Source organism: Dermacentor albipictus, chromosome 1 (genome assembly GCF_038994185.2).
Source record: "Dermacentor albipictus isolate Rhodes 1998 colony chromosome 1, USDA_Dalb.pri_finalv2, whole genome shotgun sequence".
NCBI lineage: Eukaryota > Metazoa > Arthropoda > Arachnida > Ixodida > Ixodidae > Dermacentor > Dermacentor albipictus.
In genome coordinates this window covers 238,749,395-238,772,493 of record NC_091821.1, presented here as the reverse complement: position 1 = coordinate 238,772,493, position 23,099 = coordinate 238,749,395, and the positions used below count along the sequence as shown (strand labels likewise).

Here is a 23,099-nt window from a genome sequence, read left to right as displayed (position 1 = left end):
GCTGACCAACATTCCCGTGACGTAATGACGAGTCCCTGCTTCGCGTCTGCACATGGCGCGCGTTTTGAATTGGTCGCCTTAAAGAACGACGCATTAGCTATGCTACACGCTCTCGGAATTGGAGCTTCATCACGTATTCAGTTGCCAGCCGTACTTTTTTTTTTTTCATTTTCCATCAAACCATAAACACAGATGTGATCCGTTATTCGTTGTTCGCTGCGGCGGCGGCGACTCGTGGAAACAAGCTACGCGGAAGGCTCGCGCTGCAACGGAACGTGGCCCGACTGAATTCATGCCACCGCTGCTCATCCAGCGAAAAGCGCCAGCATAGGATCCAGCAACGCTCAAACCGTTTGCCGAGCGCCCATCGCCACTGTAGCTTCGTTTGCATGAACTCAACGCGAGCGGGTCGAGTAGGAGTCGAGCTGACCCAGCTTCACCCGACCACGTTTACATGCATCTTGCCTAGCGGGTTGGACGATTCAGCCAGCGTTGGTGGAAGGGTTGGTCGAGCTTGCCTCGACGCTCGCTCGGCCAACGCCGCCTAGATAGCCAAAGCCTATGCACTTCGATCCATGACGTCACAATAGGGATGCTCCGTAGTAAGGAAGGAAGGAAATCCAACTTTATTCGAGGTCCTGCAGGCCACGAGAGCTTTGGGCTCTCATGGAGTGGGCGTCTTCCACGACGGAACCGGGATGTTGAGTTTCCTGGCGGCGTCGTGGACCTGCTGGACGGCCCAGAGTTGGGGAGCGAGTTCTTCGCTCACATAAACTCCGGAGTAAGCCGTGGTGCTTTTGACGTCACCGCTTTCGTCAAGCCGGGCTTGGCAATGAAAATTTTGGTCCAAGTAGCATGACGTCATAAAGCAGAGTGCACAGGCCTGCTATCTAGGAGGCGTCGGCTCGGCCCAACCCGCTAGTTTTCATACGAACACGGCGACCGGCTTTCAGCGCGCCAAATCGATTCGACCAGCCAATGTAGGGTTCAGGTGAACGTACTTGTGTGGCAGGTGGCCAGTGGTCCCGTGGTCGGGTCTTTCAAGCACCTTCGTTTAGATCGTCTGCACAATGACTACTCGGGGACTGCGTGGGCAGCGTCAATCGGCATAGTGTGCCGGCAGCGCAATGTACTGACTGCGACAACGTTCGTAGCAAAGCAAGTCGAAGGAAGCAACGACGCTGCAGTGTCACACACACACACTACTACAAATTAATTCAGGGCTCCACGGCAACATTCTTATTATTCTGCACCAGAACGCACTCTTATTTCTATACCTTTCCTTCAGATGTGTACAAAAGAGCACCAACATGAGCATCGTCGTGTTTACCGCGTCTAGCGGTTGATTGTCTCTTTCCTCCTGTATGCGCTGTCAAGTTCAGCAGGAGAGCCCGCGGATAGCTCAACTGTCGCGTATATGCGAATGGCAGCAGTGGCGAACCCAACAGCGCACGAAAAAAAAAAAAAAAGCGCCGCGCCGAAAGCGTTTTGGACGGAAGCAGTAAGTTTCATTCATCTTGAACAAATGCAACCGATCCAGTCGGACAAACCTCAGGTCCAACCTCAGGCGCATCGCAAACAAAGCTCGGGAAATTCAATGGCAATCTATATCGGCTGTTCAACCAATATCCAAACGCTTCCCGCATCTTCGCATTGGCATTTTTTTTTTCACTTTCATTCTTTTCAGCTGATACATCACGTTCAACATTACAAAACAACTCTTCGTACTACTCATCATAAATGTTAATGCTCTAGGAATACGTAGGGCACTGGATGTTCGCATCCTTTCGGTGCTAGCCATAATAATGCCTTTTAATTTTAGTTAGTGCTGCTTAGAGAACACTTCCCCTGTCGGTGGGAATCGGTGGGCCTAGGACTGGCGTCGTGAAGGACAACGACCGTGAGATATGTCAGGGCCGCCAAGAAATTCAGAGCGACAACGACTGCTGTCGTCAAAGCAGCCGTGCCATGAACTCGTTGTAGCGCTTTTAATTCTCGACGGATGGGTGATTGATTTAAAGGCAAGCTGCAAGGAAGTTTTGGACCGCATAAAAGCCTAGTTTCACGTAGTTTAAATATGGCGAAGCCAACCAGCACAGCTCCCGAGACGTTCGATACCGAAAGTGGAAGAGGTGCTGCCGTTACCGCTCACCGGAAATGACGCAGAATCTAGAATGTGGAGAGCCAGCACGGCTGCTCCGCCTGACCTGCTAGATTGGGTGGGCGAAGACCGCGGCGTGCTGAAAATCGCGAGGCCATTTTATGGGATTTGCGTCGTAAACCCACTAACTAGGGTTACTGTACGTTTAGAACCTTGCTTAGTTTTGCGCACAAGGTGGCGGAGCTTTCTTTGCGCAATTCTGCGCCCCGCGGGAGTGCATACAGTAACTCTACTGCTAACTACTAGGTGTATGCGTCGTCTGCTTACGTGCCATTTAACGGCTGTTCAGAAGAAAATTAGACAGTAACTAGCCTTACAGCTGTGTCAAGATTGATTTAATAGTACATGTATGTACTACTAATTTAAAACCAATTTAGCTAACATGGGTGAAATTTCGATGCAGTTTGTCCTTAAGGGGAAAGTGAAAAAGGGAAAGAAGGCTAGGTGATCTTGGGGACTTCGCGATCTTCTGGGACATTGTTCAGCACAGAAACGTTCCGAATTTTCGAAAATGCCGTGAAATCCATGACATCAGCAATGCGGTTTTGACGTAAGAAAAAAAATTCCGTTTTTTTTTTTGGTGTAAATAATCAACCTTTCCTTCGCCAAATAAAAGCAAATGCGCCGTTAATAGGCAACTCTTCAGTGCAAACCGCTTTAGTTTGTTTAGTGCCTTAACAAAAGCATAGCCAATACGTCGCCACCTGCTTCTGTCGTGTACAGTCTGGTGTCGCTCGGATACGAACGAAACAAATTCTGTGGTTTAAGAGCTAGCTTAGTGCAACTCCAACGCCAGTCAGCACCGATTTCAAGCATTGGGAAATCTTTACGTCGGACTCGAGAGCTCCGAAGTCCGTTCGGTGGCCAACACCGTGCAGATTTTCCAGCAGCGGTCCGCGAGCACGGAATGTTGGTCTGAACGACCTGGAGGGTCGCTTCTGTCTCGTACTTATCTCTTTGAAGCACTACCTCAATGGGGAGCGTGGCGGCTCACAGCCTGAACTGGATCAACAATAGTTCGACGCTCGGACCGCATGATAAGCGACACCGGAGGATGGCCGTGTGCGTCGTTTTCGGGGGCGCGCACTTGCCGTAATGAGCTGCGACAAATTCCAGCTAGGGCAAATGACTATACGAGGGGAAAACGCGATGGAAAAGCAGCAACGCGATCCGCGCATGCGCGGCCACACTGTTCCGACAGCGCGCGCCGCCAGGGGCAACGGAAAGGCCAGAGGAGACAGCGGCAGCCTGATCAGGTACTGGCACAGTGCGAAAAAGACGAGGGAAAGTGCCAGAAGTAAAAGCCACTTGGAATGGTTTGTACTAGAATGCCCACAGCCCCGATGCGCGTGTACACGCGAAATTACAAACACACACACACATAAAAACACACAAACACGCCGACACACATATATATATACTCATATCTATATATATATAATATATATATATGTATATCAAGGCTCGTAGTGAACCGCCTGGTTCGAAGGTTTTATCACAGTGGGAATAGAAGAAACATTAAACGCTTAAAAAACAACGACATTTCGAAACATGCGTATGAAGGCCTCTCTTGAAATGGATGCAGTTTGTGAATTTTGTACAATGATTCAGGCCACCAGTGAGCAGCGATTGTCTTCCTGGCACACAGACAGCAATTTGTGAGGGCAAGCTGCGTGTGGTGAACAAAATGTACAGGGAGCGCGCCGGTGACAGCGACGACCCTGGCAGTTTGTAGGCCCGTTCGCAACGTCGACGGACGAAACTCGCGGACAAGCGGTGTAGCTCTACGGAGCAGGCACTGGTGGCACGAGGACGTAATACTGGTGGCGGCTCGGACCGGACGAGTCGCCCAGCCAATGGCGTCCCGCCAAAGGACACTCCCGTGGCGCTATACCTCGAGTAGGAGGCGCAGGAGAAAAGAGCGTCGAGGCGACGGAATGTCTCACAAAAAGGCACGAGTTTTGGTGGCGATGTGGAATGGTCGGTGGTCCACGTCTGAGAAGGGCAAAGATAATAGGAACATTGGAAACAGGATACGCGAAGACCAGGAGGAACGAGTTAGAAGACCGACAGATCGCAACGAGACGCTTGGCTACCAAGTCTTCTGCAATGCCCTTAGTGAATTGGGAGAGGGAAAAAAAAACACAGTAAAAGACAGACTTTACGGGGCCACAGCGGTCCCTTCGAAGACGAAGGACTATTACAAAGAGCAGGCTCACACAAGTTTCCCTGTCGTCGACATAGTTCTATCTCTGTGGTCCATAAGCGTCGTTCTGCGGGGGGGAGGAGGCATATATTACACAGTATTACAGCTCTGACACACACACAAACACGCACACACACTGCGACCTTTGTTCCGGCGGCGAGTCCCTATGAACACGTGGACGGCTGGCGAAAGGGGCTGGGGGCATCACTTCTTAGCACTCCGCAAGTCGAGTGGGATCTCGGCGCCAGAGGAGCAAGGCGCCTGCAGCGCGGGCTTGACGTCACTGTCCTGGGTATCAAGCTCCTCGGCGTGACCGTCGGCAGGCGAGGCGCTCGGGGAGCAGGGCTTGCGTACCGAGAGGTCGATAGGCTTCTCCTGCTCGGGCAGGTCGGCCAGGCACTCGCCGTTCACGAGCAACGTAGACGGGTGAAGTAGGTCTCGGTACGGCTTCAGGGGCCCGAACGGCATGAAGCGCGGCGAGTACGGATACGCGACGGCGCCACCACCTTCGGCGAGGTACTTGGACAGGCCGTTGTGCGACGCGGACGGCTTGCCGAAGAACACGCCAGCGCCAGGGTGGAAGAAGAACTTGCTCGGGTGCAGCGGCGAGATGGGCGACACGGGCGACATGGGGTGGTAGGCCAACGCATCCGCGTTCGTCGGACTCTCGCCGTTCGACGACTTGGTTTCAAAAGCCGACGGCGTGGACGCGAACGTGCTGGCAGACGACGATGGCGGAGGATACGACGCTGGTGACGACGGCGGCTTGTCCGACGACGAGAGCGGCGAGCTGGTGCCTTCTTCGGCCTTGGCACCGAAGCCCAACACGTCCTTGTCGTACAGGGCAGTCAGCTGGTGCGCCGACGCGCCCATCTGGTGGTGCTGCTCGGCGATGCGGGAGGTCATCTCCGCCTGGTCCTGGATCAGACAGTGGATCTTGAACCAGTTGGAGCGGCGTCCGTATCGGGACCCTGCAAACGGGGCGCGGAAGCCTGTCATCTCCGTGGATCTCGTACCGTGCACGGGGTGTACCAGAGGCGCCACAAGTTTGGACCCCTTTACTGCGCACACATGGGCATGTCACGCACTTTCAACAGCAGGTGCAAAGTACGGCGTCACACGAGAAACGGGTAAACACGATAACTATGCAACGTAACTTTCTCCTGTAGACCCCTCGTATATCTCATACCCCTGCCACACGGGCACAGAAAATGACATAAACTGGCTAATGCCTTAAACTTTAATGTCACTCGCGGGGTGCCACACGGACATGCTTAATGGCATTAAAGCTACATCATGGCTTAATGCCATTCGCGACGTAGTGCGTTCTCGTAACTCACTTGACCATCAAATGCTTACTCTCGTTCCCAAAGTCTCCACATTCTGACGAGACTAAACGAATTCTTAGTGAATAACAATTAACTTAGTCTTCACTTTCTTTAAAAAAATTGCTCTTTCTCGCAGCGTAGTGCGTTCTCACAATTATTACAACTCACTTGGCCGTCGAATGCGTGCTCTGGTTTTCAATGTTCCCGCCGTGATCGTGGTGACCACATTCTGACGATATTAAGCTATAGCTTGTAGATAAAAACAACTAATGTATTCATTTTTTTAAAAAGAGCTCTTTATTTTCGCTGAGGTCAGCAGGCGATCTTGCCACTCACTAATCGTGAGCGCGTTAGCCAGGAGAAGCTGTTCGATTGCACGGCGGCGGCTCCATGCCTTGTTGGCCTCGTACTGAAGCCTTCAAATTTCGCGACGATGTTTGGCTCGAAGAAGCACATACGCCAGAACAAACTGGAGCACACTGTCAAATTCTTCAGGATCGCTGCTTTAGAGCTTGGAAGCTGTGGGCGCCATTTTACCAATTTCAATGCTTTGGCTACACTATGGATTGGCCGTCGAGCTAGTTTTGGCTTCAAACAGTTTACGGCTGGGTGCAAGAATGTCCTTCCTACATACAACTACATACAATACGCCTATTAATGTTTCTCACGCCGTTTCTGAAACATCTGATCCCTAGATAACTGTTCTTTTTTTATTGTATTACGACTGGCAATCAAACTTAACCGTTTCACCGCAGCTATCGAAATGTAATGACATTAAGAAACTTAAGGTCTTAAACTTTTAATGGCCTTAACCTCGCCCGTGTGGCACGGGTATCACAGTGAAAGCGACATCCTGACTGAGGTCGCTTTCACCAACAGGCAATCTTTACAGCAGGAAATACTAACACATATGCATCCTAAACTTCACATGCACTCACCCGGCCCTCCTTCATCTTCATCATCATCATCATCATCATTTATTATTCCCTTAAGGGCCCCATGTGGGGTATTACATAAGGGGGAGGCAAAACAATAATGCAAACATCGAATGAGTGCCTTGTTCAATATCCCGTTACATTCACACTTATTGCCCCGCAGACTGCAGTCCGGCGCACAAAATGTGTATTCGCGATCTCTCCGAACACACCATTCGTATATAGCTATACAAGTTAGAACACATTGCACAGCAAAATGAGTGCAGGTAATACATACCACTTTTGGACATGCCGACCAGGAGACATTTCTTGAGTCTACAACTCTTGCAAGAGGTCCTGTTTTTCTTGTTGATAACGCACTGGCCGCTGTTTTTGCAGTCACCAAGAGCTGCAAGGTTGTTGTACGTCCGGCCGAAGAAGGACTGAAAGAAAAAAAAAAACAAGACTTTTAGCCCTATATTTGCTTGTACATTTTCCTGAACACTATGCTCCGAACTGTCCTCGACTGAATTGTATGATACTATGCTGTCTGGACAAAGTTGACGTCCGAGTTGCGTGCATGTGTACCTTGTCTCGACAGCGTTCACGCGTGCGACATAAGGCATCGCGAAAATGTAGCGGTAGCGGCGAATGGGGTACCTCGCCGACCATCCGCGAGGCCAAACGGAAAATTTTAGTGTCCTATAGGAGGCGATATTAAGTTGGCACGAATAGGTGCAAATATGCGCGAAGATGGGAGGCGTGAGCCACACCCACGGAGGAAGGAAAAAAAGACTAAGGGAACGTCATGTGAAAAATTTTAAACCTAGTGATCAAAACATATAACAGAAAGGTTCATTGGAAAGAGGCCCTCGCCACGTTGTGTGCAAATGGTAATGTCTAGACGGCGAGCTCGCAAAGATTGCAGGGAAAGCAGAGGGGATAGCGCGTGTGGATAAGACCCATCATGACGAGGGCGTCACTAAATGCTCCCACGAACCAAACAATGCCTTGAGAGGTCCGGCAACCATGGAGGGTCTGCTTCGCGATCTGGGATATAGTCCCTTGGAACGCGTAGATAGGCCTCGAGCAGAGGGAACAGCGGCGTCAGGGGAGACTAGCTGCCCGACGTCGTACTTTCTCCTAGTTTTTTTTTTTCCTTACTCCGTGCGCACACTTGCCGAGGAATGTTTACTCACGTATACAGATACTTAAAAAAACAAAGGGACTACCTCCCAAACTCCGACTGGCTTCTCTTGTACCCTCGGCCTAACTCGGCCTCAACTTTGGGTCTCGTATTCCTCAATGTCCTTAATAACGGTCGAACGGCCCGTGGCGGCGCGCCAACTCGCTCCGAGAGTGCAGATTGTCTAGCGGCCGCCTAGGGTACTTCACCGTTCAGCCCTAAATTTGAGCGCCCTTTCGTTTCGCAACGGGAATGCGGAGGCAGGTATGGGACTAGCGACCTCTGCGGGGCACCGCGCGCTGCGCAATGTGGGCCGGCGACGCTGGGTGCTCCGAGGCAGAGTTCTTGCGGAGGTCGCGACTGGCGCACGCCGTGTTTGCGCCGCTCAAACAGCCGACGGGGAGGGCGGAATGCGCCGCCAGCCGGGGGTCTCGACTCTATGCGGCGTCCTCGAACTTGCGCAAACAGCGGCGGGCGCAGGTGGCCGACCTGAGCGCGGCGAGCGCCGATGGCCTGGTCGCCCTGGTCAAACAGCCGCCCGGGCGCCGTTAAAACAAGCGCGCTTCCCTTTAACGAGCGCCGCCGCTACTGCAGGCGCGCGCGCGCCCGCACCTGCGGCCGATTAATTGCTTTGGTCAGTCGCGCATGAGCGCCCGCGGGTACCACTGGGAAGGCGCACGCTCGAGTGGCTCCATTCAAAGGCGCGCGCGCTCTCCATTCAGCGACAGCCAAGTTCAAGGTGGCGAGCTGCGCCGCCTGATCAGAGCTGGCCGCGATAGCGTGGGAACGCGCGTCCGCGACCGGCGAGCGCAAGTTGGCCCGTCCAGTGGAGCGATGGACGCACTTCCGATGTAAACGCTGCAACGCGCTGGCACGCACTCGCGGGAAGTCGAAACGACCTTAGGAAAGCACGTACGCGACGACCGCTGTTCGGCACACAACGCCAACTTGGGCAGTCGGAAGTCTGCGTTACGATACTACCAATAATACGCTGCGCTGAAAGTCGCTCTGCCTGAGAAAGAGTGCGAAGGTCTTGGTAGGAATCGAAATGCGGGATAAGAACGCAGCCGCCAGCAATGAAAGAGGCTCCTTTGTGCAAATGCCTAGCGGCGCTTCCCGTTGAAGAAATTGCACGCGTGGTTTTACAATTAGCTCCTTTAGTTCCCTGGAACAGGACGCCTGTACTCGTCATGGCGCATGCTACTCGCAGTACCATAAGTGTGCTTGCCGCGACGAGTTCTTGGTTCAGTTCGTCCGGCAAGGTTATGACATTCTTACCGCGGAGTACGAGGTGGTGGCTTCGACTCCCGGCCGTGACGGCATGCGAAAACGCCCGTGTACCGAGCATTGGGTGCACGTTAAAGGTGGCCTCACCAGATCTAGCCATTTTGAGCTGACAAGCGCCATGCATACAATGCACGCTAACGGTCGTGTGTGCTAAGTATTACATCTTTACGCGCCGCGGAAAGAGCTTAAATTTCAAACCAAACGCCGTTTGCACTTCTCCTCGCGAGTGCCGCGCTCCCAGCAAGACAGCCGACGTCAATAGCGCAAGTGCGCCTACGTACATGTCAGTGCTGTGACATCACCCAGTGACACATGACTTCTAGAATTATTCAAGGCAACATCAGTGATTTGTTGCAGGCCTGTTCGCCTGGTTGTAGTTGGCCTGTTGAAGCAAAAGGCCAACTAAAGTTCAGAGAAATAGTAAAACATACAAACCGAATGTCCGCGTGTTTGTTTTACTTGGTACCGTGCAAGAGATGTACCCCGTTTTGTCTGCTTGTTCCCATGTCGTGCAGCCAACGAAACTCATTTTCTATCGTGTTCCAGCGTGCGATCATGCTCGTTCGTCCTCTCGCCTCTGCCTCAGTGCTCGTGACTGTGGCACTGCCTCATACCGATCATCAGGTATACTCGTGCAGGGCGCGCAATATCGTCCGCTCCGCGGAACGAGACAAACGCAACAGCTCGCGCGCGGCAGTCGCCGGAAGTGCGCCACTCAGCTAAAACGCGCGCGCGCGTGAGAGAGAGAGAGAGAGAGAGAGAGAGAGACGACAGAGACGTGACGTATTCGTCACGGGATCCTCCGGCTCCCGTATGGGAGAGAACGCAGGGAAGGAATTTCGCTTGTGGAGACTAGATGGGGCAAGTGGAGAAGAGAGTGTTATGTAGGTGGTGACGTTCGCCTCCAGAAATAATGGGCTTGCAGCACTTCAAATATTGCTATCTCTGCTATTACTGAACTAACTTGAAAATTTCTTGCGGTAGAACACTTATTAACAACTTCCAGCGCATAAACAAAATTTGCTATGTGGCCTGGTGAGGGGCCCTCTTAAAAACCCCAGGCCATAGAAACTGATCTGCAGTTTTCCCCTCCGCAAACGTCAGGTCATTGTCACCCGAAAACGTCTCTTATCGAAAAGTGGAGAGGAGAAATGTTATCGAAACGTGGAGAGGAGAAATGCGAGATATACGTAGGCATTCTCATGCGCGCTCACGTAATTGATAGCAGCCTAGCGACGGATTGCGAATACACATTTCCGCTCTTTGGTGAGCAACAAGGAACACTGCTCGTCTGGCTTAGGTCCCGACTACACCACATCGATTTGGACGTTATACTTGCAGAGTGAGGGAGCCGTGAAGTATATACAGCCACAATCCTGCCTTCGGGGCTCACAAACCACCGCCACAAGACGGCAGCTGAACGAAGGCCACCGAAAAAAAAAAGAGTGCGTCTCTGGGCGCCATTATTAATGTGGCGTGACCCACATGCCGCCTGCTACGGGTCGCGCCCCTCCGATGCATTCCCGTGCCGCTCTTCGCCAGGGCATCCGCCGCCCCGTCGCTTTCGTCAGCGGGCGCCGCTCGTTCCCTCGGCAGCGGTAGGCGATGCGCGTACCTGCGGAATGCCCTCTCGACGCTATGCCTGCACAACCCACCGAAGGTCGCCGGCCCGGCATGTTCTCGGCACATCGACGACGCGTATTGACAGCCCAGTGACCTGCAGCGTTAGACTGGCACGCACTGCCGTCGTCTCGTGCGGCTTGTGAAAGCGAGTGAACTCCCGGAAATATTGCGCAGTCACGACGGCTCGGAAAACACTCCTGGTGCGCCCCGTAACACGTAGCTTAATCCTCTAGCTTCCTCCCGCAATCGCGTCGTGCAGGTTATTCCAGCTCTAGTGCCCACATACCAGAAAGCAAGAAACGGCATTGGCTACCGGCTCTATCTAGTACTCGTTAGTTTCCTTCTTCTTGCTGTTATAAAATTTTTTAAAATTTACTTTTTATTTTATTTTTTCATGGGGCTAAATAGGTCAGTGAACTTTAAGCACACAGTGCGCGATGCAACGAAAGGAAAGTCCTAGGAAACGCGCTTGTATAAGGCCAAACAAATTGTTTCTGGAAGACTAACTTTCGTGTAGTTTATTCTATAAGTTTTAATAATATTTGGGGTTTTACGTGCCAAAACCACTTTCTGATTATGAGGCACGCCGTAGTGGAGGACTCCGGAAATTTTGACCACCTGGGGTTCTTTAACGTGCACCTAAATCTAAGCACACGGGTGTTTTCGCAATTCGCCCCCATCGAAATGCGGCCGCCGTGGCCGGGATTCGATCCCGCGACCTCGTGCTCAGCAGCCCAACACCATAGCCACTGAGCAACCACGGCGGGTATTCTATAAGTTTTAAAAGTAAGCTCCGAAATTAAAACCAAAAGCCACCTAATATCGCTTCCACGCTCGTATCTAACACATTATGGCCCAGATTTTTCTAGCACCCAGTGCGATTTCTTTATATACGCCTTATCTGGTGGCAATGGACAGCTGGTATTATCGAATGGAGTCGTGTTCGCAACGTGCAAGACAGTTGACCAAAAGAATTTTGAGAAATTCGGTTGGCTGTGGGCTGACCATCGGTTCTGGTCCGGACTGGCCCTAGGGGTGGGCAGCGCAGCCCGGACGAAAGACAAAAGGAAGTACACCTTTTGCCTTTCGTCCGGGTTCCGCTGTCCACCCGATTTGATGTGTCGTTGGCAACTGACACGCGAAGTCCAGCCTGGGTCGCTTAACTGTAAATCAAAGAAAGGCGCGGCAGCAACGCAAATGCACATACGCTTAGATGATGACAGATCGAATTCCTCGTTAAAAAAAAAAAAAAATTGTGGGGATTGACTTCCGGAAACTGCACGGTGGGTTAAACAATATAGTGGAGGAAGCTGCGGATTATTTTTGAACAGCTGGGGTTTTTCAACTTGCAGCCAAAGCACGGTACACGAGCGTTTTCGGATTCCGCCTCCATCACAACACCACCGGGATCGCACCCATGACCTCGTGCTCAGCAGTGCAACTCCGCCGAGCCACCGCGGCGGGAAATTCTCGTTTCAAGATTTGCGAGAGAACCGTAGCGTTCTGTCACATCTTGCTTGACAAGTGTCTTCAATTTGTTCCCGGAGGATGCGCGCGACATTCACGCGTATCCATTTGACAGAACCAGTTTATTCGTGCCCGGCGGCTGCTAGACCATCAAAGATGGAAAATTTGCCGGCCACAACATGCACCGCTAGTTTGGGACAATCCTCGCGCCACTTTTCGGCTTCGCTAGATGGTGGCCCGTATTCACAAAAACGATCTTACACTGTTCGTAAGAGTAGATGCCGGTGAATAGATACACGAGAGAGGCAAGGTTAACTATATATATACTACTTCCGATTCCCTGCCCTGTACTGGGGTAAAAGGTGCGTGAAAAATGCGTGAAAGACGAGATTAAAGAAGAAAAGAGATATGGATCAGAAATATAAAACATCTACCTATGTGGGCGCTGGCACACGGTTTGTCAAAGCCCGACATAGTCACACAAAATGTCAGTGTTGCATTAAGAGACATTTAGCGTCACACAGTGCGCAGAGTCGCACAATTCAGAGCCTTAAATATCGCCGCAGTGCCTTTATGGCTGCGCACACTGATGTCCGGGTAAAGCACTGTTCATGAAGTTTGGTCTCTGTTTCGTGATGTCGGGCATATTATTAGCGAAGGCCCGCTTGCGAATAGCAAAGTGGAAACTTACGAACGCAATTTTGCCACCTTCACTTTCCGCCGGCTGCAGACCACATCAAGGACGCCTCGGGAACTTCCCGCCCGAAGCCGTTTAGCGAGAGGTAGTCACCAAAGGACAGAGCCACCAACCGCGCAACAGCCACACGCCGCAGTATTGGACAAACCTGCTAATCAGCGCTGACTAATTAACGGTGCCGCATACAGACTGCATACCACTCGGCACCGCCTGCTGGCGGCGCCAGAAAGGCGTAACGAATGGCAAGGAACGCGTAACGTGCACGCAAGCCGCTGGTCTGACGCCGGCGAAGGCAGTTTCACACCGGAGAGGCGCGAGATACTTCCTTGCCGGAAAGCAAGCGGGTATTTGCGGAGAGGGGAGGGGGTCATGCCGGCTGCTCCCTGTTGCGGCTCAGTTCATCAGATTGCAGCTCTGTTTCCTATGCTCTTGACGGGACACCAAGCACGACTACTCGGTGTTCATGTGTTTGGCGGAATGAAGTTGAAGTCTACGTTCGTGTGACGTCACGGGTTTGAGATCGTATGGGTGGATCATTCCTGCGCAGAAAATGTACTCAAAACTTTTCTACGTAGAGTGTCCGGACAAAGACCTGAAGAGGGTGGCAATGGGTTTTGCCCCAGCAGCCTATAGCTGCTTTCAGCCCCACAGGGTCGCATCGTCATTGCTGTGCACATGTAATTCTTGGTTATCGATAAACTAGTAACTTGCCCTAGCAAACGCTATCTAAATTCGTGTAGTTACCTGGATTTAATGCGAGAACGTCTGGCATCGCTACGAGTTCTTTCCGTCTTTCCTGCCACTACCGAACCTCCTTCTGCGGTAAAACTGGCTGTTTTGCTATTGCAGAAGCATAATTAAGCGATACCGATTAATTTTTCAGTTTAGTGTCCATATCCGAGATTAATGTAAAAATTTGAACACCTGTACGCATTCTTGACATCAAAATATTGTTTTCATCCCCACGCCTGAATAAGGACTCAATTTTGGCCAGCAGAATGTGGCATCCATCCACCCCCTCCCCCTCCACGCCCTCTTTATGAGCAACGCATCTAATACGAATCAGTAAAGCTGTTGGCTAATAGGAGTTTCGCCATCCCCACATATGCGCAGCGCTAAGACGGTGTCTCATCAGGGAACGTGTTCCAGTGCGTCTCATTTACTCTACTCCGCGACTTACAATACACGAGCAGCGTTGCCGGCCTTCACCGAGGGAAAGAACGGCAGTCTACCAGCAAAATGGACCGTCCCACGATGTTCGCCTCAGGGCACGTGACGACCCACGTGTGTGTGTGCACCTCAGCATTGCAGAGAAGCGGCCTTCTACGGCGCGGGCGCTCCTGTTTGCCCCGCGGGTCGCGTCACCCGTGGTACGTGAGCGGCCCCGCGTTCGGTAAATCTCCGGTATGCAAACGCCGCCGGGAACGCCCACGGCAAACAGGCTCGGAACAGCGCCCGCGCACGCGGAAGCTTCCGCCTCGAGCGAAACGCCGAAGGAAACGCGGAAGGCAAACTGCGAGCCGGCTGCGGCCCGTTTGAACGGCGCCGCAGTGGCCCCGGCAATCACCGTCTTGCCGGTGCATCGCCAAGACGGCCAAAGACCTAGACACGCGGCGCGCACACTTCCAAGCTCACCAGTCCTAACGCACTCAGCTTTCCCCTGGCATCAACGTCTCCGATATCTCTCACCCTGGGCGGAAAAGGCACGATCCGTGGCCGACGCGCGGCGCCCGGAACGCTGGAGCACAGCACTATGCCGTTGCACAATGTGCTTACAGCCTTCCTCGCACGTGCTGCCGTGCTTCACCGCCGATGACGCTCAGCAACCGAGCACGGGCAGCGCCCCGGGTTTGATCTCCGCGTGCTTGCACAATGCGCTCTAGCTGTACCACGGTTGGCGAAGGACCAGAACATTTCAGCCTGCTTAAAGCATAACGCACAGAACTGGTTCCTTTGGTACCATCTGTCACATGTGGCATTACGGGCACTGGCACATGAAGAGAGACACGTTGTTCAAAACATCGGTATCAACTTTCGGTTGGGCATAAGCGCCCCGGCGAATGGTTGGCGCATTCCTCCTAAGCCTGGGAACGGACCACGGTCGAAGCAGCGGGCAGGAATGGCGATAGCCCGCCCCGACGACTTGTGCGCAGTCTCCGCGATGGATCCGCGAAACGGGGACGCCTTCGCCCGCGCGGTTGTGGCGAGCGAGGGGGAGGCTTCGGTTGCTGTCGGCAACGCAATAATTTAATCTTCCGCCGACCCCGTGACCCGGCGCCTGCCATCGGTCATTGCGAGACTCACTGGTGCGCCGAAAAGGAGCTCCCGCCGAGGAATCGAGGTCTGCGCATACGCTCACTTGATGCCCCGGCGACGAGGTTAATAGCGCCTCGCTCGCCCGACTGACTGACTGGCTCCGCCGGGTTTGGCGGATCGACAGCGGCAGGCTGCGCGCGTTCCAGCCTACACCGTCTGCTGCACAGTGCGGCACCGGTGCAGTGCTCTTCTCGGCGAGTATCAGTAAACGCGCGCCCGATGTCGCGCGCACCATTCTGTCTCGCGCTTTAGTGAGCGAGCGACTTGTGTACGCGTCGGTCGGAACACTACAGTCTCTCAACCTACAGTAAACGACTAGGCGAATAAAGCGCGCGTCGTGGTCTTGAAAGTACGCTGCACACACACGCACGGGGATGTACCGTGTGAACATTGGCTGCTCGAACGCACATTGAATTGTCTCACAAGAGGTAATGTCTGTTAATCGGCACTCATGCACTCCCGTTCCATACATCATTCTCCCACTATGCATTCATCGCGCAACGCCGGAGTAAATTACGCGGGGAAGTGATATTTGGCGACATATTTGGGGGAAAAATGTCACGAAATTGTTGCTGGTGTAAAGAGGTCAACGGAATTGCGTACTTGCCAAAAATGGCGGATCCGAGCTATACACATGCAGAACGCTGTCGATTACCTGCCGATTTATTTATTTCATGATACTTCAAGCTACTCCAAAGCAAAAGCAGAAGTTATATGCAAATATACTTTGTAGTATTCTCCGTACTGCGACAACGCACGGCGAAACAACCGTGGTCCTGAAGCACGTCGTGTTATGACGCAGACAACACAGCTATACACTTGCACATTTAGCACAGTTAACTTGCATGTATTTTAACCAGCCTGAAGCTTTGCCGGTCAAACTCGGAAGCTCTCAACATGAAAGAGAAAAATGCATTTAATGAAAACCGAAGTTCGCCTGGTCTCGGCACAACTCGGTGCAAACACTTTCTATAGAGTGTTAACGCAATTTGGGACCCATGCAAAAACGGTATCTTCGCGTCTGGGCAAGCTGACAGGGATTACGAAACATCGCTTACGAAACTTATTAAAAAAGAAACTTGCTTATCGCGTTGTTGGTTGACGAAGCAGTGACGTTTCCTTTACTCGGCTTTTGCCCACTCAAGTGTTCTGTAAACTTTCTTGTCCGATGGTAAGGTGAAAGGCCATGGTGCTCCGCGTTGCCCATGAAGCTTAATATTTTAATGTGTGTTAGTACATTAAAAGTAATACATTTGATTAATCAGATAAACAAGTAGTGTGTGTATACAATGAGCTATTGAATTTACACATGAGCATTATAGATTTATTAAAGCATCTTTATGATACAGAACCTGAAAAAGGAAAAAAAAAACAACGTAACATAGTACTATATTTAGTCCAGCGCAAACTAAAAAATAAAGGGTGGGGGTGGGGGACAGAGAAAAGAGAAAAAAAGAGAAAAAGAAAAAAAAAGGCCATTACAGCATAGCATATGCAAATGCAATAAAGAACACGAATTAGTTTGACTGCAAGTAGTTTTGCAAGGACAGGAGATCTGTTCTTCGTAAGGCGAGGTCGTTGAGTAAAGTCGGAAGTGTGTGTTGAAGCATTTGTCGACCATAATTCGTTATTGAGTGCGCAATGTTCCTTTGTTGAGGTGTCCTGTTCAGGTGTGGTATGTACTTGAGCTCCTTGCGGCGCGTCAGTGACAAACGGTGTTGAAAGATGTTGAATTCTAAGCAGAAGTGTTATGAACAGTGGAATAGGAGGCTCAGCGGAATAGCGGACGCAGTGTACCTTAAAGATGGCGGCGGTTACGGCCACCCACTTCGAACTGAATTTGGCGTTGCTTTTGTAGTATATTCACTTCGTTCGTAGCAAATTACTAAACGACTTTCGCCGAGTCTCAGGCCGCTTCGATTATCCATATATATGGATAATTATATTATATTGGTTATCCATTTTATATATGGATAACCTTGCGGATTTTTTGAGACCGCTTCTCGTTTTGAACGCGTCGAAGCCTAACGAGAGAGATGGATGAATGGATGGATGGATGGATGGAGCTCTTATTATACTGCCTAATGTCCTACCTAGGTTAAACAAGAAACAGCTATGAACTCCCACAACCAAATTTTTCGATCCCCTATTGCGAACTGTGCTTTTGTACGTCTCCGTTTTTTGTCGTTTCCCAACTTTTCTTCCACCAATCCTCCCTCCAATCGGCTCTGGTCATCTCTTTCCGGATGGTAGCGCCACCTATCGGCGATGTCTGGAGATGGGTGCGACGGCATATGGCCTCTGAAATAAGCACATCTCGGAGGCCATGGTCGACAGCTTGCACTGATTTTGCCGCGGATCGGCAGACAGGCAAAGTACATTGACAACGCGCTCCCGGCTTTCATTGCAATGCCTCTCGCACTGTTCGGACGGACACGCAAAGCTTGGCGAATAGACAGAATCACTATGTATGCGAAATCTAAAAAGTAAACGAATAGCATCCCACACGTAAACTACTCTATCGCGCTATACTAAAACTCCATTTCTGCAAAGTTCATTTGCGGAAAGGTAAAGCTATTTTCAGTAAAGGATCCCTCACCAGGCCACATAGGAAATTCCGATTATACGCTGGAAGTTGTTACGTTCCCTCTAGGGAGCGTTCTGCCGCAAGAATTTTTCGAATTGGTTCATTTTTAGCCGAGATAGAAATATTTAACTGCCACGAAATTCCTTCCCTGCGTTCTCCCATACTGGAGCTCGTGGATCGCGTGACACATGCGTCACAAGTCCCGCCTTCATTTTTTTTTTTCGTTGCTCTCTTGCTGCGTGGCGCAATTCCGCTGACGACGTCGCGCGCGAGTTGTTGCGATTGTCTCGTTTCGCGCAGCACAGGATTTTGCACGCTGTGCTTGAGAACACCTGACTAGCGGTATAAGTCAGTGCTACGCGCTTCAGAATCAGACAAGCGGTCCATGGAGCATGATCGCGCGCTGAAGCATGGCAGAAAATGACATACTTTTGTTGTCTGCGCGCGCGACTGCACGAGGTGGGAACAAGCAGACAAAACGGAAATACATGTCTCTTGCTGCGGTGCGAAGTAAAACAAGAACGCGCAGACATTCGCTTTGTGTGCTTTATTATTTCTCTAAACTCTAATTCGTCTATTGAAACAACATCTTATACAAATAAGTGGTGCATCGAATAATTCTCGAAGTCACGTGTCACTACGAGCGACGTCACAGCAGTGCGATGTACGTAGGCGCACTTGTGCGATTTACGTCGGCTCTTCGGCCGGTAGCGCGGCGCCCGCGAGAAGTACGAACGGCGTTCGGTTTAAAATTTCAGCTCTTTCCGCGGCGCGAAGCGATGTAATACTTAGCAGAAATGATCGTTAGCGCGCATTGTATACACGGCGCTTGTCAGCTCAAAATAACCAGACCTGGCGAAGGGCCCTTTAACCCTGCTATTAAGCTAACGTTAAACTGTCTATTGCCTGGACCTCATTCTCCGCCACTGTTCTTCGACAGAACACAGGCCTGCTGCTGTGCTTCACTGTTGGTTGCTTTATGATGCCTCGTACAGATAATTTCTTCCGGCTTCCAGGTGCATGTGCACTCCCGTCACCAGAAGGCAAGACAAGTTATGAGCCCAAGGAATGTGTAGGTTTCCCTCAGGCAAGGAAGAGTGCCCCATGTTTTTATACGGGAAGAGAATTCGGGTAAATATAGTCATCACTTCGGTGAATTTCAATATAGATGACGCGCAGCGGTTGTCAGCACGAACTCGCCTACTGTTTGGCACTGGCACAGCGTGCTGGGCGGCCGCGTCTTTTGCTGTTGACGCAAGCAGCGATGACAACTTTCCCGGGCCTCCAGAAGCAAGGAGCCTTTGACCGAGAAAAAGAAATCACGGGGTAACGCGTTTAATAATCGCGCGCAGCTTGGTGGCGATCCATTCAACCACGCAACAATGAGTGAGCCCGGCATCTGCGACAGTGAGTGGCCTATTTAGTGCCGCTAATTGGACGCATTTAGGCGCGTGGTAACCCAGAGAGAAGAGGCTTCGTGACCACCGCATTGTGCCGTTCCGCCGTTGCTGGGACGGCCTTCTGCGAGACGACGGGCCGCTCGCGTGCACTGCACCCGGCCGCCGAAAGAAAGGGGCGGGGGGTTCACCGCAGCGCGCCCGGTAATTGTTTTAGGCTCGCGTTCGGCCTCCGGGCGCCTTTCGCCTCGCGCGCCTCACGAATTGACAAACAGCATCGGTTCTCTGACCTTGGTCGCGAACAAAGCCTCGGTCGCAATCCTCATTACGCTTCGTTTGAGAAGCACACGCGCGCTGTCTGGAACCGTGCTACCGCGATCACGAACGCCGAAGATGCGCTGCCAGAGAAGTGGGTCCCGCAGAGGCTCCCATTGCGACGCCGCTTTGTTGACCTTTTACGCTACACGATGGCGTGACGCTTTCCCTTCGCGAAAGTCCGCCGGGCGAACTTGTCCACGCGGCAGCCAATCGCGGTAAACGACTGGGCGAAATGCGACGCCGATGCGAGTGCAGGAAAACGCGCATCATCCCTGCGACGCACAAGACGTGGAGCGCGGCAGAGCAGAAAGCGCCGTTCCAGAAATCGCTCGGCGGCGGGTGAGACCCCCCCTCCCCGCACGAAGGAGAGCAGCGCCGTGACCTTGGTCGCCGCCGCCGACCGATGTAAATACGCATTTCTCGGAGTCGAGAAACCATATCACGAAAACTTTCACTCTTGATGGCCCAAGGTCCCGGACGCTTTCCAACTCTTCCAGTTTAAGCCGGCCTCTTACCTGGCCGGCTCGCGTTTCTGTTCCTCTCTTTGGTCGTTTTTCTTTGCTCCCCTCTCGGTCGGCGGGTTTTGTTCTCTTTTCCTCGTGCTCATCGATTTGAGGAAGGTTCCAGTCGACGAGCTTTGAAAGCTGTTCCCAGGTGCTGCTTCGCTGGACGCGAGCCAAGGCCCGTGCGGGCACGCCCAGCGTCTCCCCTCGCCCAGCCACATCGTCGCGGTGCGTGTCTGTCGCCGGACGTCTGCGGTGCGGCCGCGCACTGCCCCCCCACCGCCCACGGGAGAAATGGGTACCTCGCACCGTTACGCAGATATTTCATTGACGGGGTACCTCGTAACCACACCGGATGACTTACATTTATATGCAAATATTCTGGACGGCAACGATGGTTTAAACGTGAAGAACAGTGGGATTGGAAATCTCCTTCGTCAGTTAAGGGGAGAGCTAAAATTGCGTTACAATACTCGCCACGGCGGCCGGAACAATCGACGTCTGCGGCGCAACTGGCCTTCTCGTTAATATCGCTATTCCTGCCAACTCTCAACGCTTACGCCGAAATTGCCCAGGTGTTCACTCTCGACGAAGCGACAGGGGCTTAATTCATCTCGGTTTACCCTGGTATCCGAAAGACACTCGCTCATAGACGCACGTGCGTTGTCCTTGATTTGCGCGCGTTTCTAAGAGGCGCGTTCAATACACTGCATGTGCAACTGGGCAGTCGCTGCTTTAGCTCTGGCGCTTTGTAGTACGACGCTCAGGGTCATCGTTGCGGCGACGCGGCACAGCCACAATTTTACGGGTGAGAGGAGCCGCGCATGCACGAACTAGCCTCTTCACGCGTCAAACACGAGCGATTTTGTCGCAATGCGTAGTCTCAGCATCGTTTAAAGCGGCAGTTTGCGCACACTGCGAACAAAGCATTCCCGACAGCGCATAGAGAAAACCGCAATTCGTTTAAGTTACGCTCAATAAGCAAAACAATGGCGAGGCGCTGGGAGGCAACAAAGACCTCGGGGAGCGCTTCTCGCGATGTTAACAGCGCAGAATATCGGGCGAGCGAAAGGCCGCGGCGATGATTGCGACCGAGCCATTGAAGCCACGTACTACACGGCCACGGCGGAGGGGGCGGTCAGCGTTGCAGGCTCTTGCGAGAGAGCCGCTGGGAAGCGTGAAAACAAACTACGTACGCGCACGAGCGCCGGGGCTGGTACCGCACGCACCCGAGTTCTTGCAGCGAGGGATTGCTTTGCCCCGGCGGGTCAGCCCGCAGGAAGCCCTTATAAACCGGTCCACCACGCGCGCCTCGAAAAGCTGAGGCAATGCCGACGCACCGCACGCGTACTTACTTAGTCACACCGTACAGCGTCAAAGCGGAGGGGGGCAACGGCGTCACCGATTTGCGCCATATTAGTTGGGTTGCCATTCCGGGGCCGCACCTGCCTCGCCGCCCACCACTAGTAACGCGTTGGTCACCGCTGCTGGACGACGGCGAAGCGCAATTCAACAAAGTGCGCAGACAGGATACGAATACAAGGCATCTCCACGTCCTCGTGCATAAATTCGCTCTCGCGTATTTCGCTCAAATCGATTTCGTTTAAGAAAATATATATATATATATAGAATGTCGCTCGCGACAAACCCCGCCCGTTTTCCACCTCACTATCGCCGAGTGCAGCAAATGAAAGTAAATCGCACGGAGAAAGTGGAGGCGGAAGCTACACGGCGCTGGTATTTCTCGCCGCGCCCGCACACATGCCCTCGCGTTGCGACGCGCTCCTCGAGAGACAGAAGCGCGCACGCACACACTGCTGCCGACCGCAGTGGCGTGTAGGCAGCGCGCGCGAAGCCGATAACCGCCGCCGACGGGCTACGTGACCAACATTCCAGAGTGGCCTGTCGTCGCGCGCGCGGATTTGTCGCCGCCTGTAAACAAGCTGGTTCACTCAGAAACCAGGCGTTGTGCAGCGGGCGCTTCTCGACCGCGATGGTCATCGGGCTGTGACTCAAGTCCCCCTTCCCTTTGAGTCACGGAAAAGAAAGAAATCGAGCTCCTCAACGGTTTTTCTTTCGGCAGTGATTTGGTTGCCTGGCCGTCATCATGAGCGGTTGCGGCGTTTTTTCGCCTCTTGCGCACGCGAACAGCAGGTGAACCGGAAAGCCCAATTGCGCGCCCACCGGCGGAACAGTTTCTGAGCGGCGATGACATCAGGGATGTGCCTTCGGGGAAAGTGGTTCGCTCTCTCCTGAGTCACGCTCTGGGGCGGCGAGGGGGAAAGTGCGGCTCCGTGTGAAATCCGCGCCGGTCGGCTCGCGGTCCGTTCGAGGAAGGAGCCCAGCGGCCTTGGCTGCCGAGGAGCCGGCGCATCCGACGAGCGGGACGCGCCTGCGTAACGGGGAGGCCGCCAGGCAGCGCTCGGCGCAGTCCGACGGCGGTAAACGTTCCTGTAGCGCTTGATGGGGCAGCCCCGGGTCAGTACGCGGGGTTCAATGATGGCAAAGTCGCTGGATCTTGTTGAAGTACAAGGTAAGCCACAACTCGTGAAGAAGGGTAGTCGACGGTTGATTACAGTCGAATCAGGATCGAGACAGCGCTGGACTCAAACTGGGGCACCGTTTCTGCCCTTTGAGAACAGCAAGTTAGAACACGAGTGGCAAGGAATAATAACCTAGCAGTTCGGTGTCCACAACAAAATATCACCTCCTTCAGCACTTCCATATCTGCCAACAGTGTAGAATAAGCAAAATAGAAGGTAAGCACGACAAAGTTTTACTGGCTCAAAGCTCCATCAACCCAGACCCGGTAGTGAGAGCGTTGAAAGGCCTCGTGATTGCCAGGAACGAAATTGATAAAGGAAACCGACATCTCAGGTCCCTTCCGTCAGCGAGTTGACTAACCTGCCGACAGAATCACGTTGAATGCGTGTTGAAAAAGCTCCCGAAAAGGAAACACCCGCCGTAAGTGGTGACGGCAAAGTTGGCTGTTTCAGACGCGACGGCTCAAAAGCATCGCGACCGTTGTGAGAAGAGCTGCACTTCCAGTGGCTGCCTAATTTTTCAGTAGACGCTAGCGATAAGGAGCGCCAATAGTTGTATAACACCG

General features: G+C 52.5%; 1 protein-coding gene across 5 annotated transcripts in view; it reads right to left on the bottom strand.

Moving 5' to 3' along the window:
• Positions 1 to 1,224: 1,224 nt before the first annotated feature.
• LOC135901220 (protein embryonic gonad-like) overlaps positions 1,225 to 23,099 on the bottom strand; it is a 123,808-nt gene continuing 101,933 nt past the window's right edge. For all 5 annotated transcript variants that reach the window (XM_065430899.2, XM_065430900.2, XM_065430903.2 and 2 more), the window contains 2 exons: positions 6,908 to 7,052; positions 1,225 to 5,338 (listed from right to left, as the gene is read on the bottom strand). In XM_065430899.2, the coding sequence (XP_065286971.1) occupies positions 4,572 to 5,338; positions 6,908 to 7,052 (912 nt within the window). In that variant the 3' untranslated portion in view covers positions 1,225 to 4,571. The remainder of the gene's footprint in view (positions 5,339 to 6,907; positions 7,053 to 23,099) is intronic.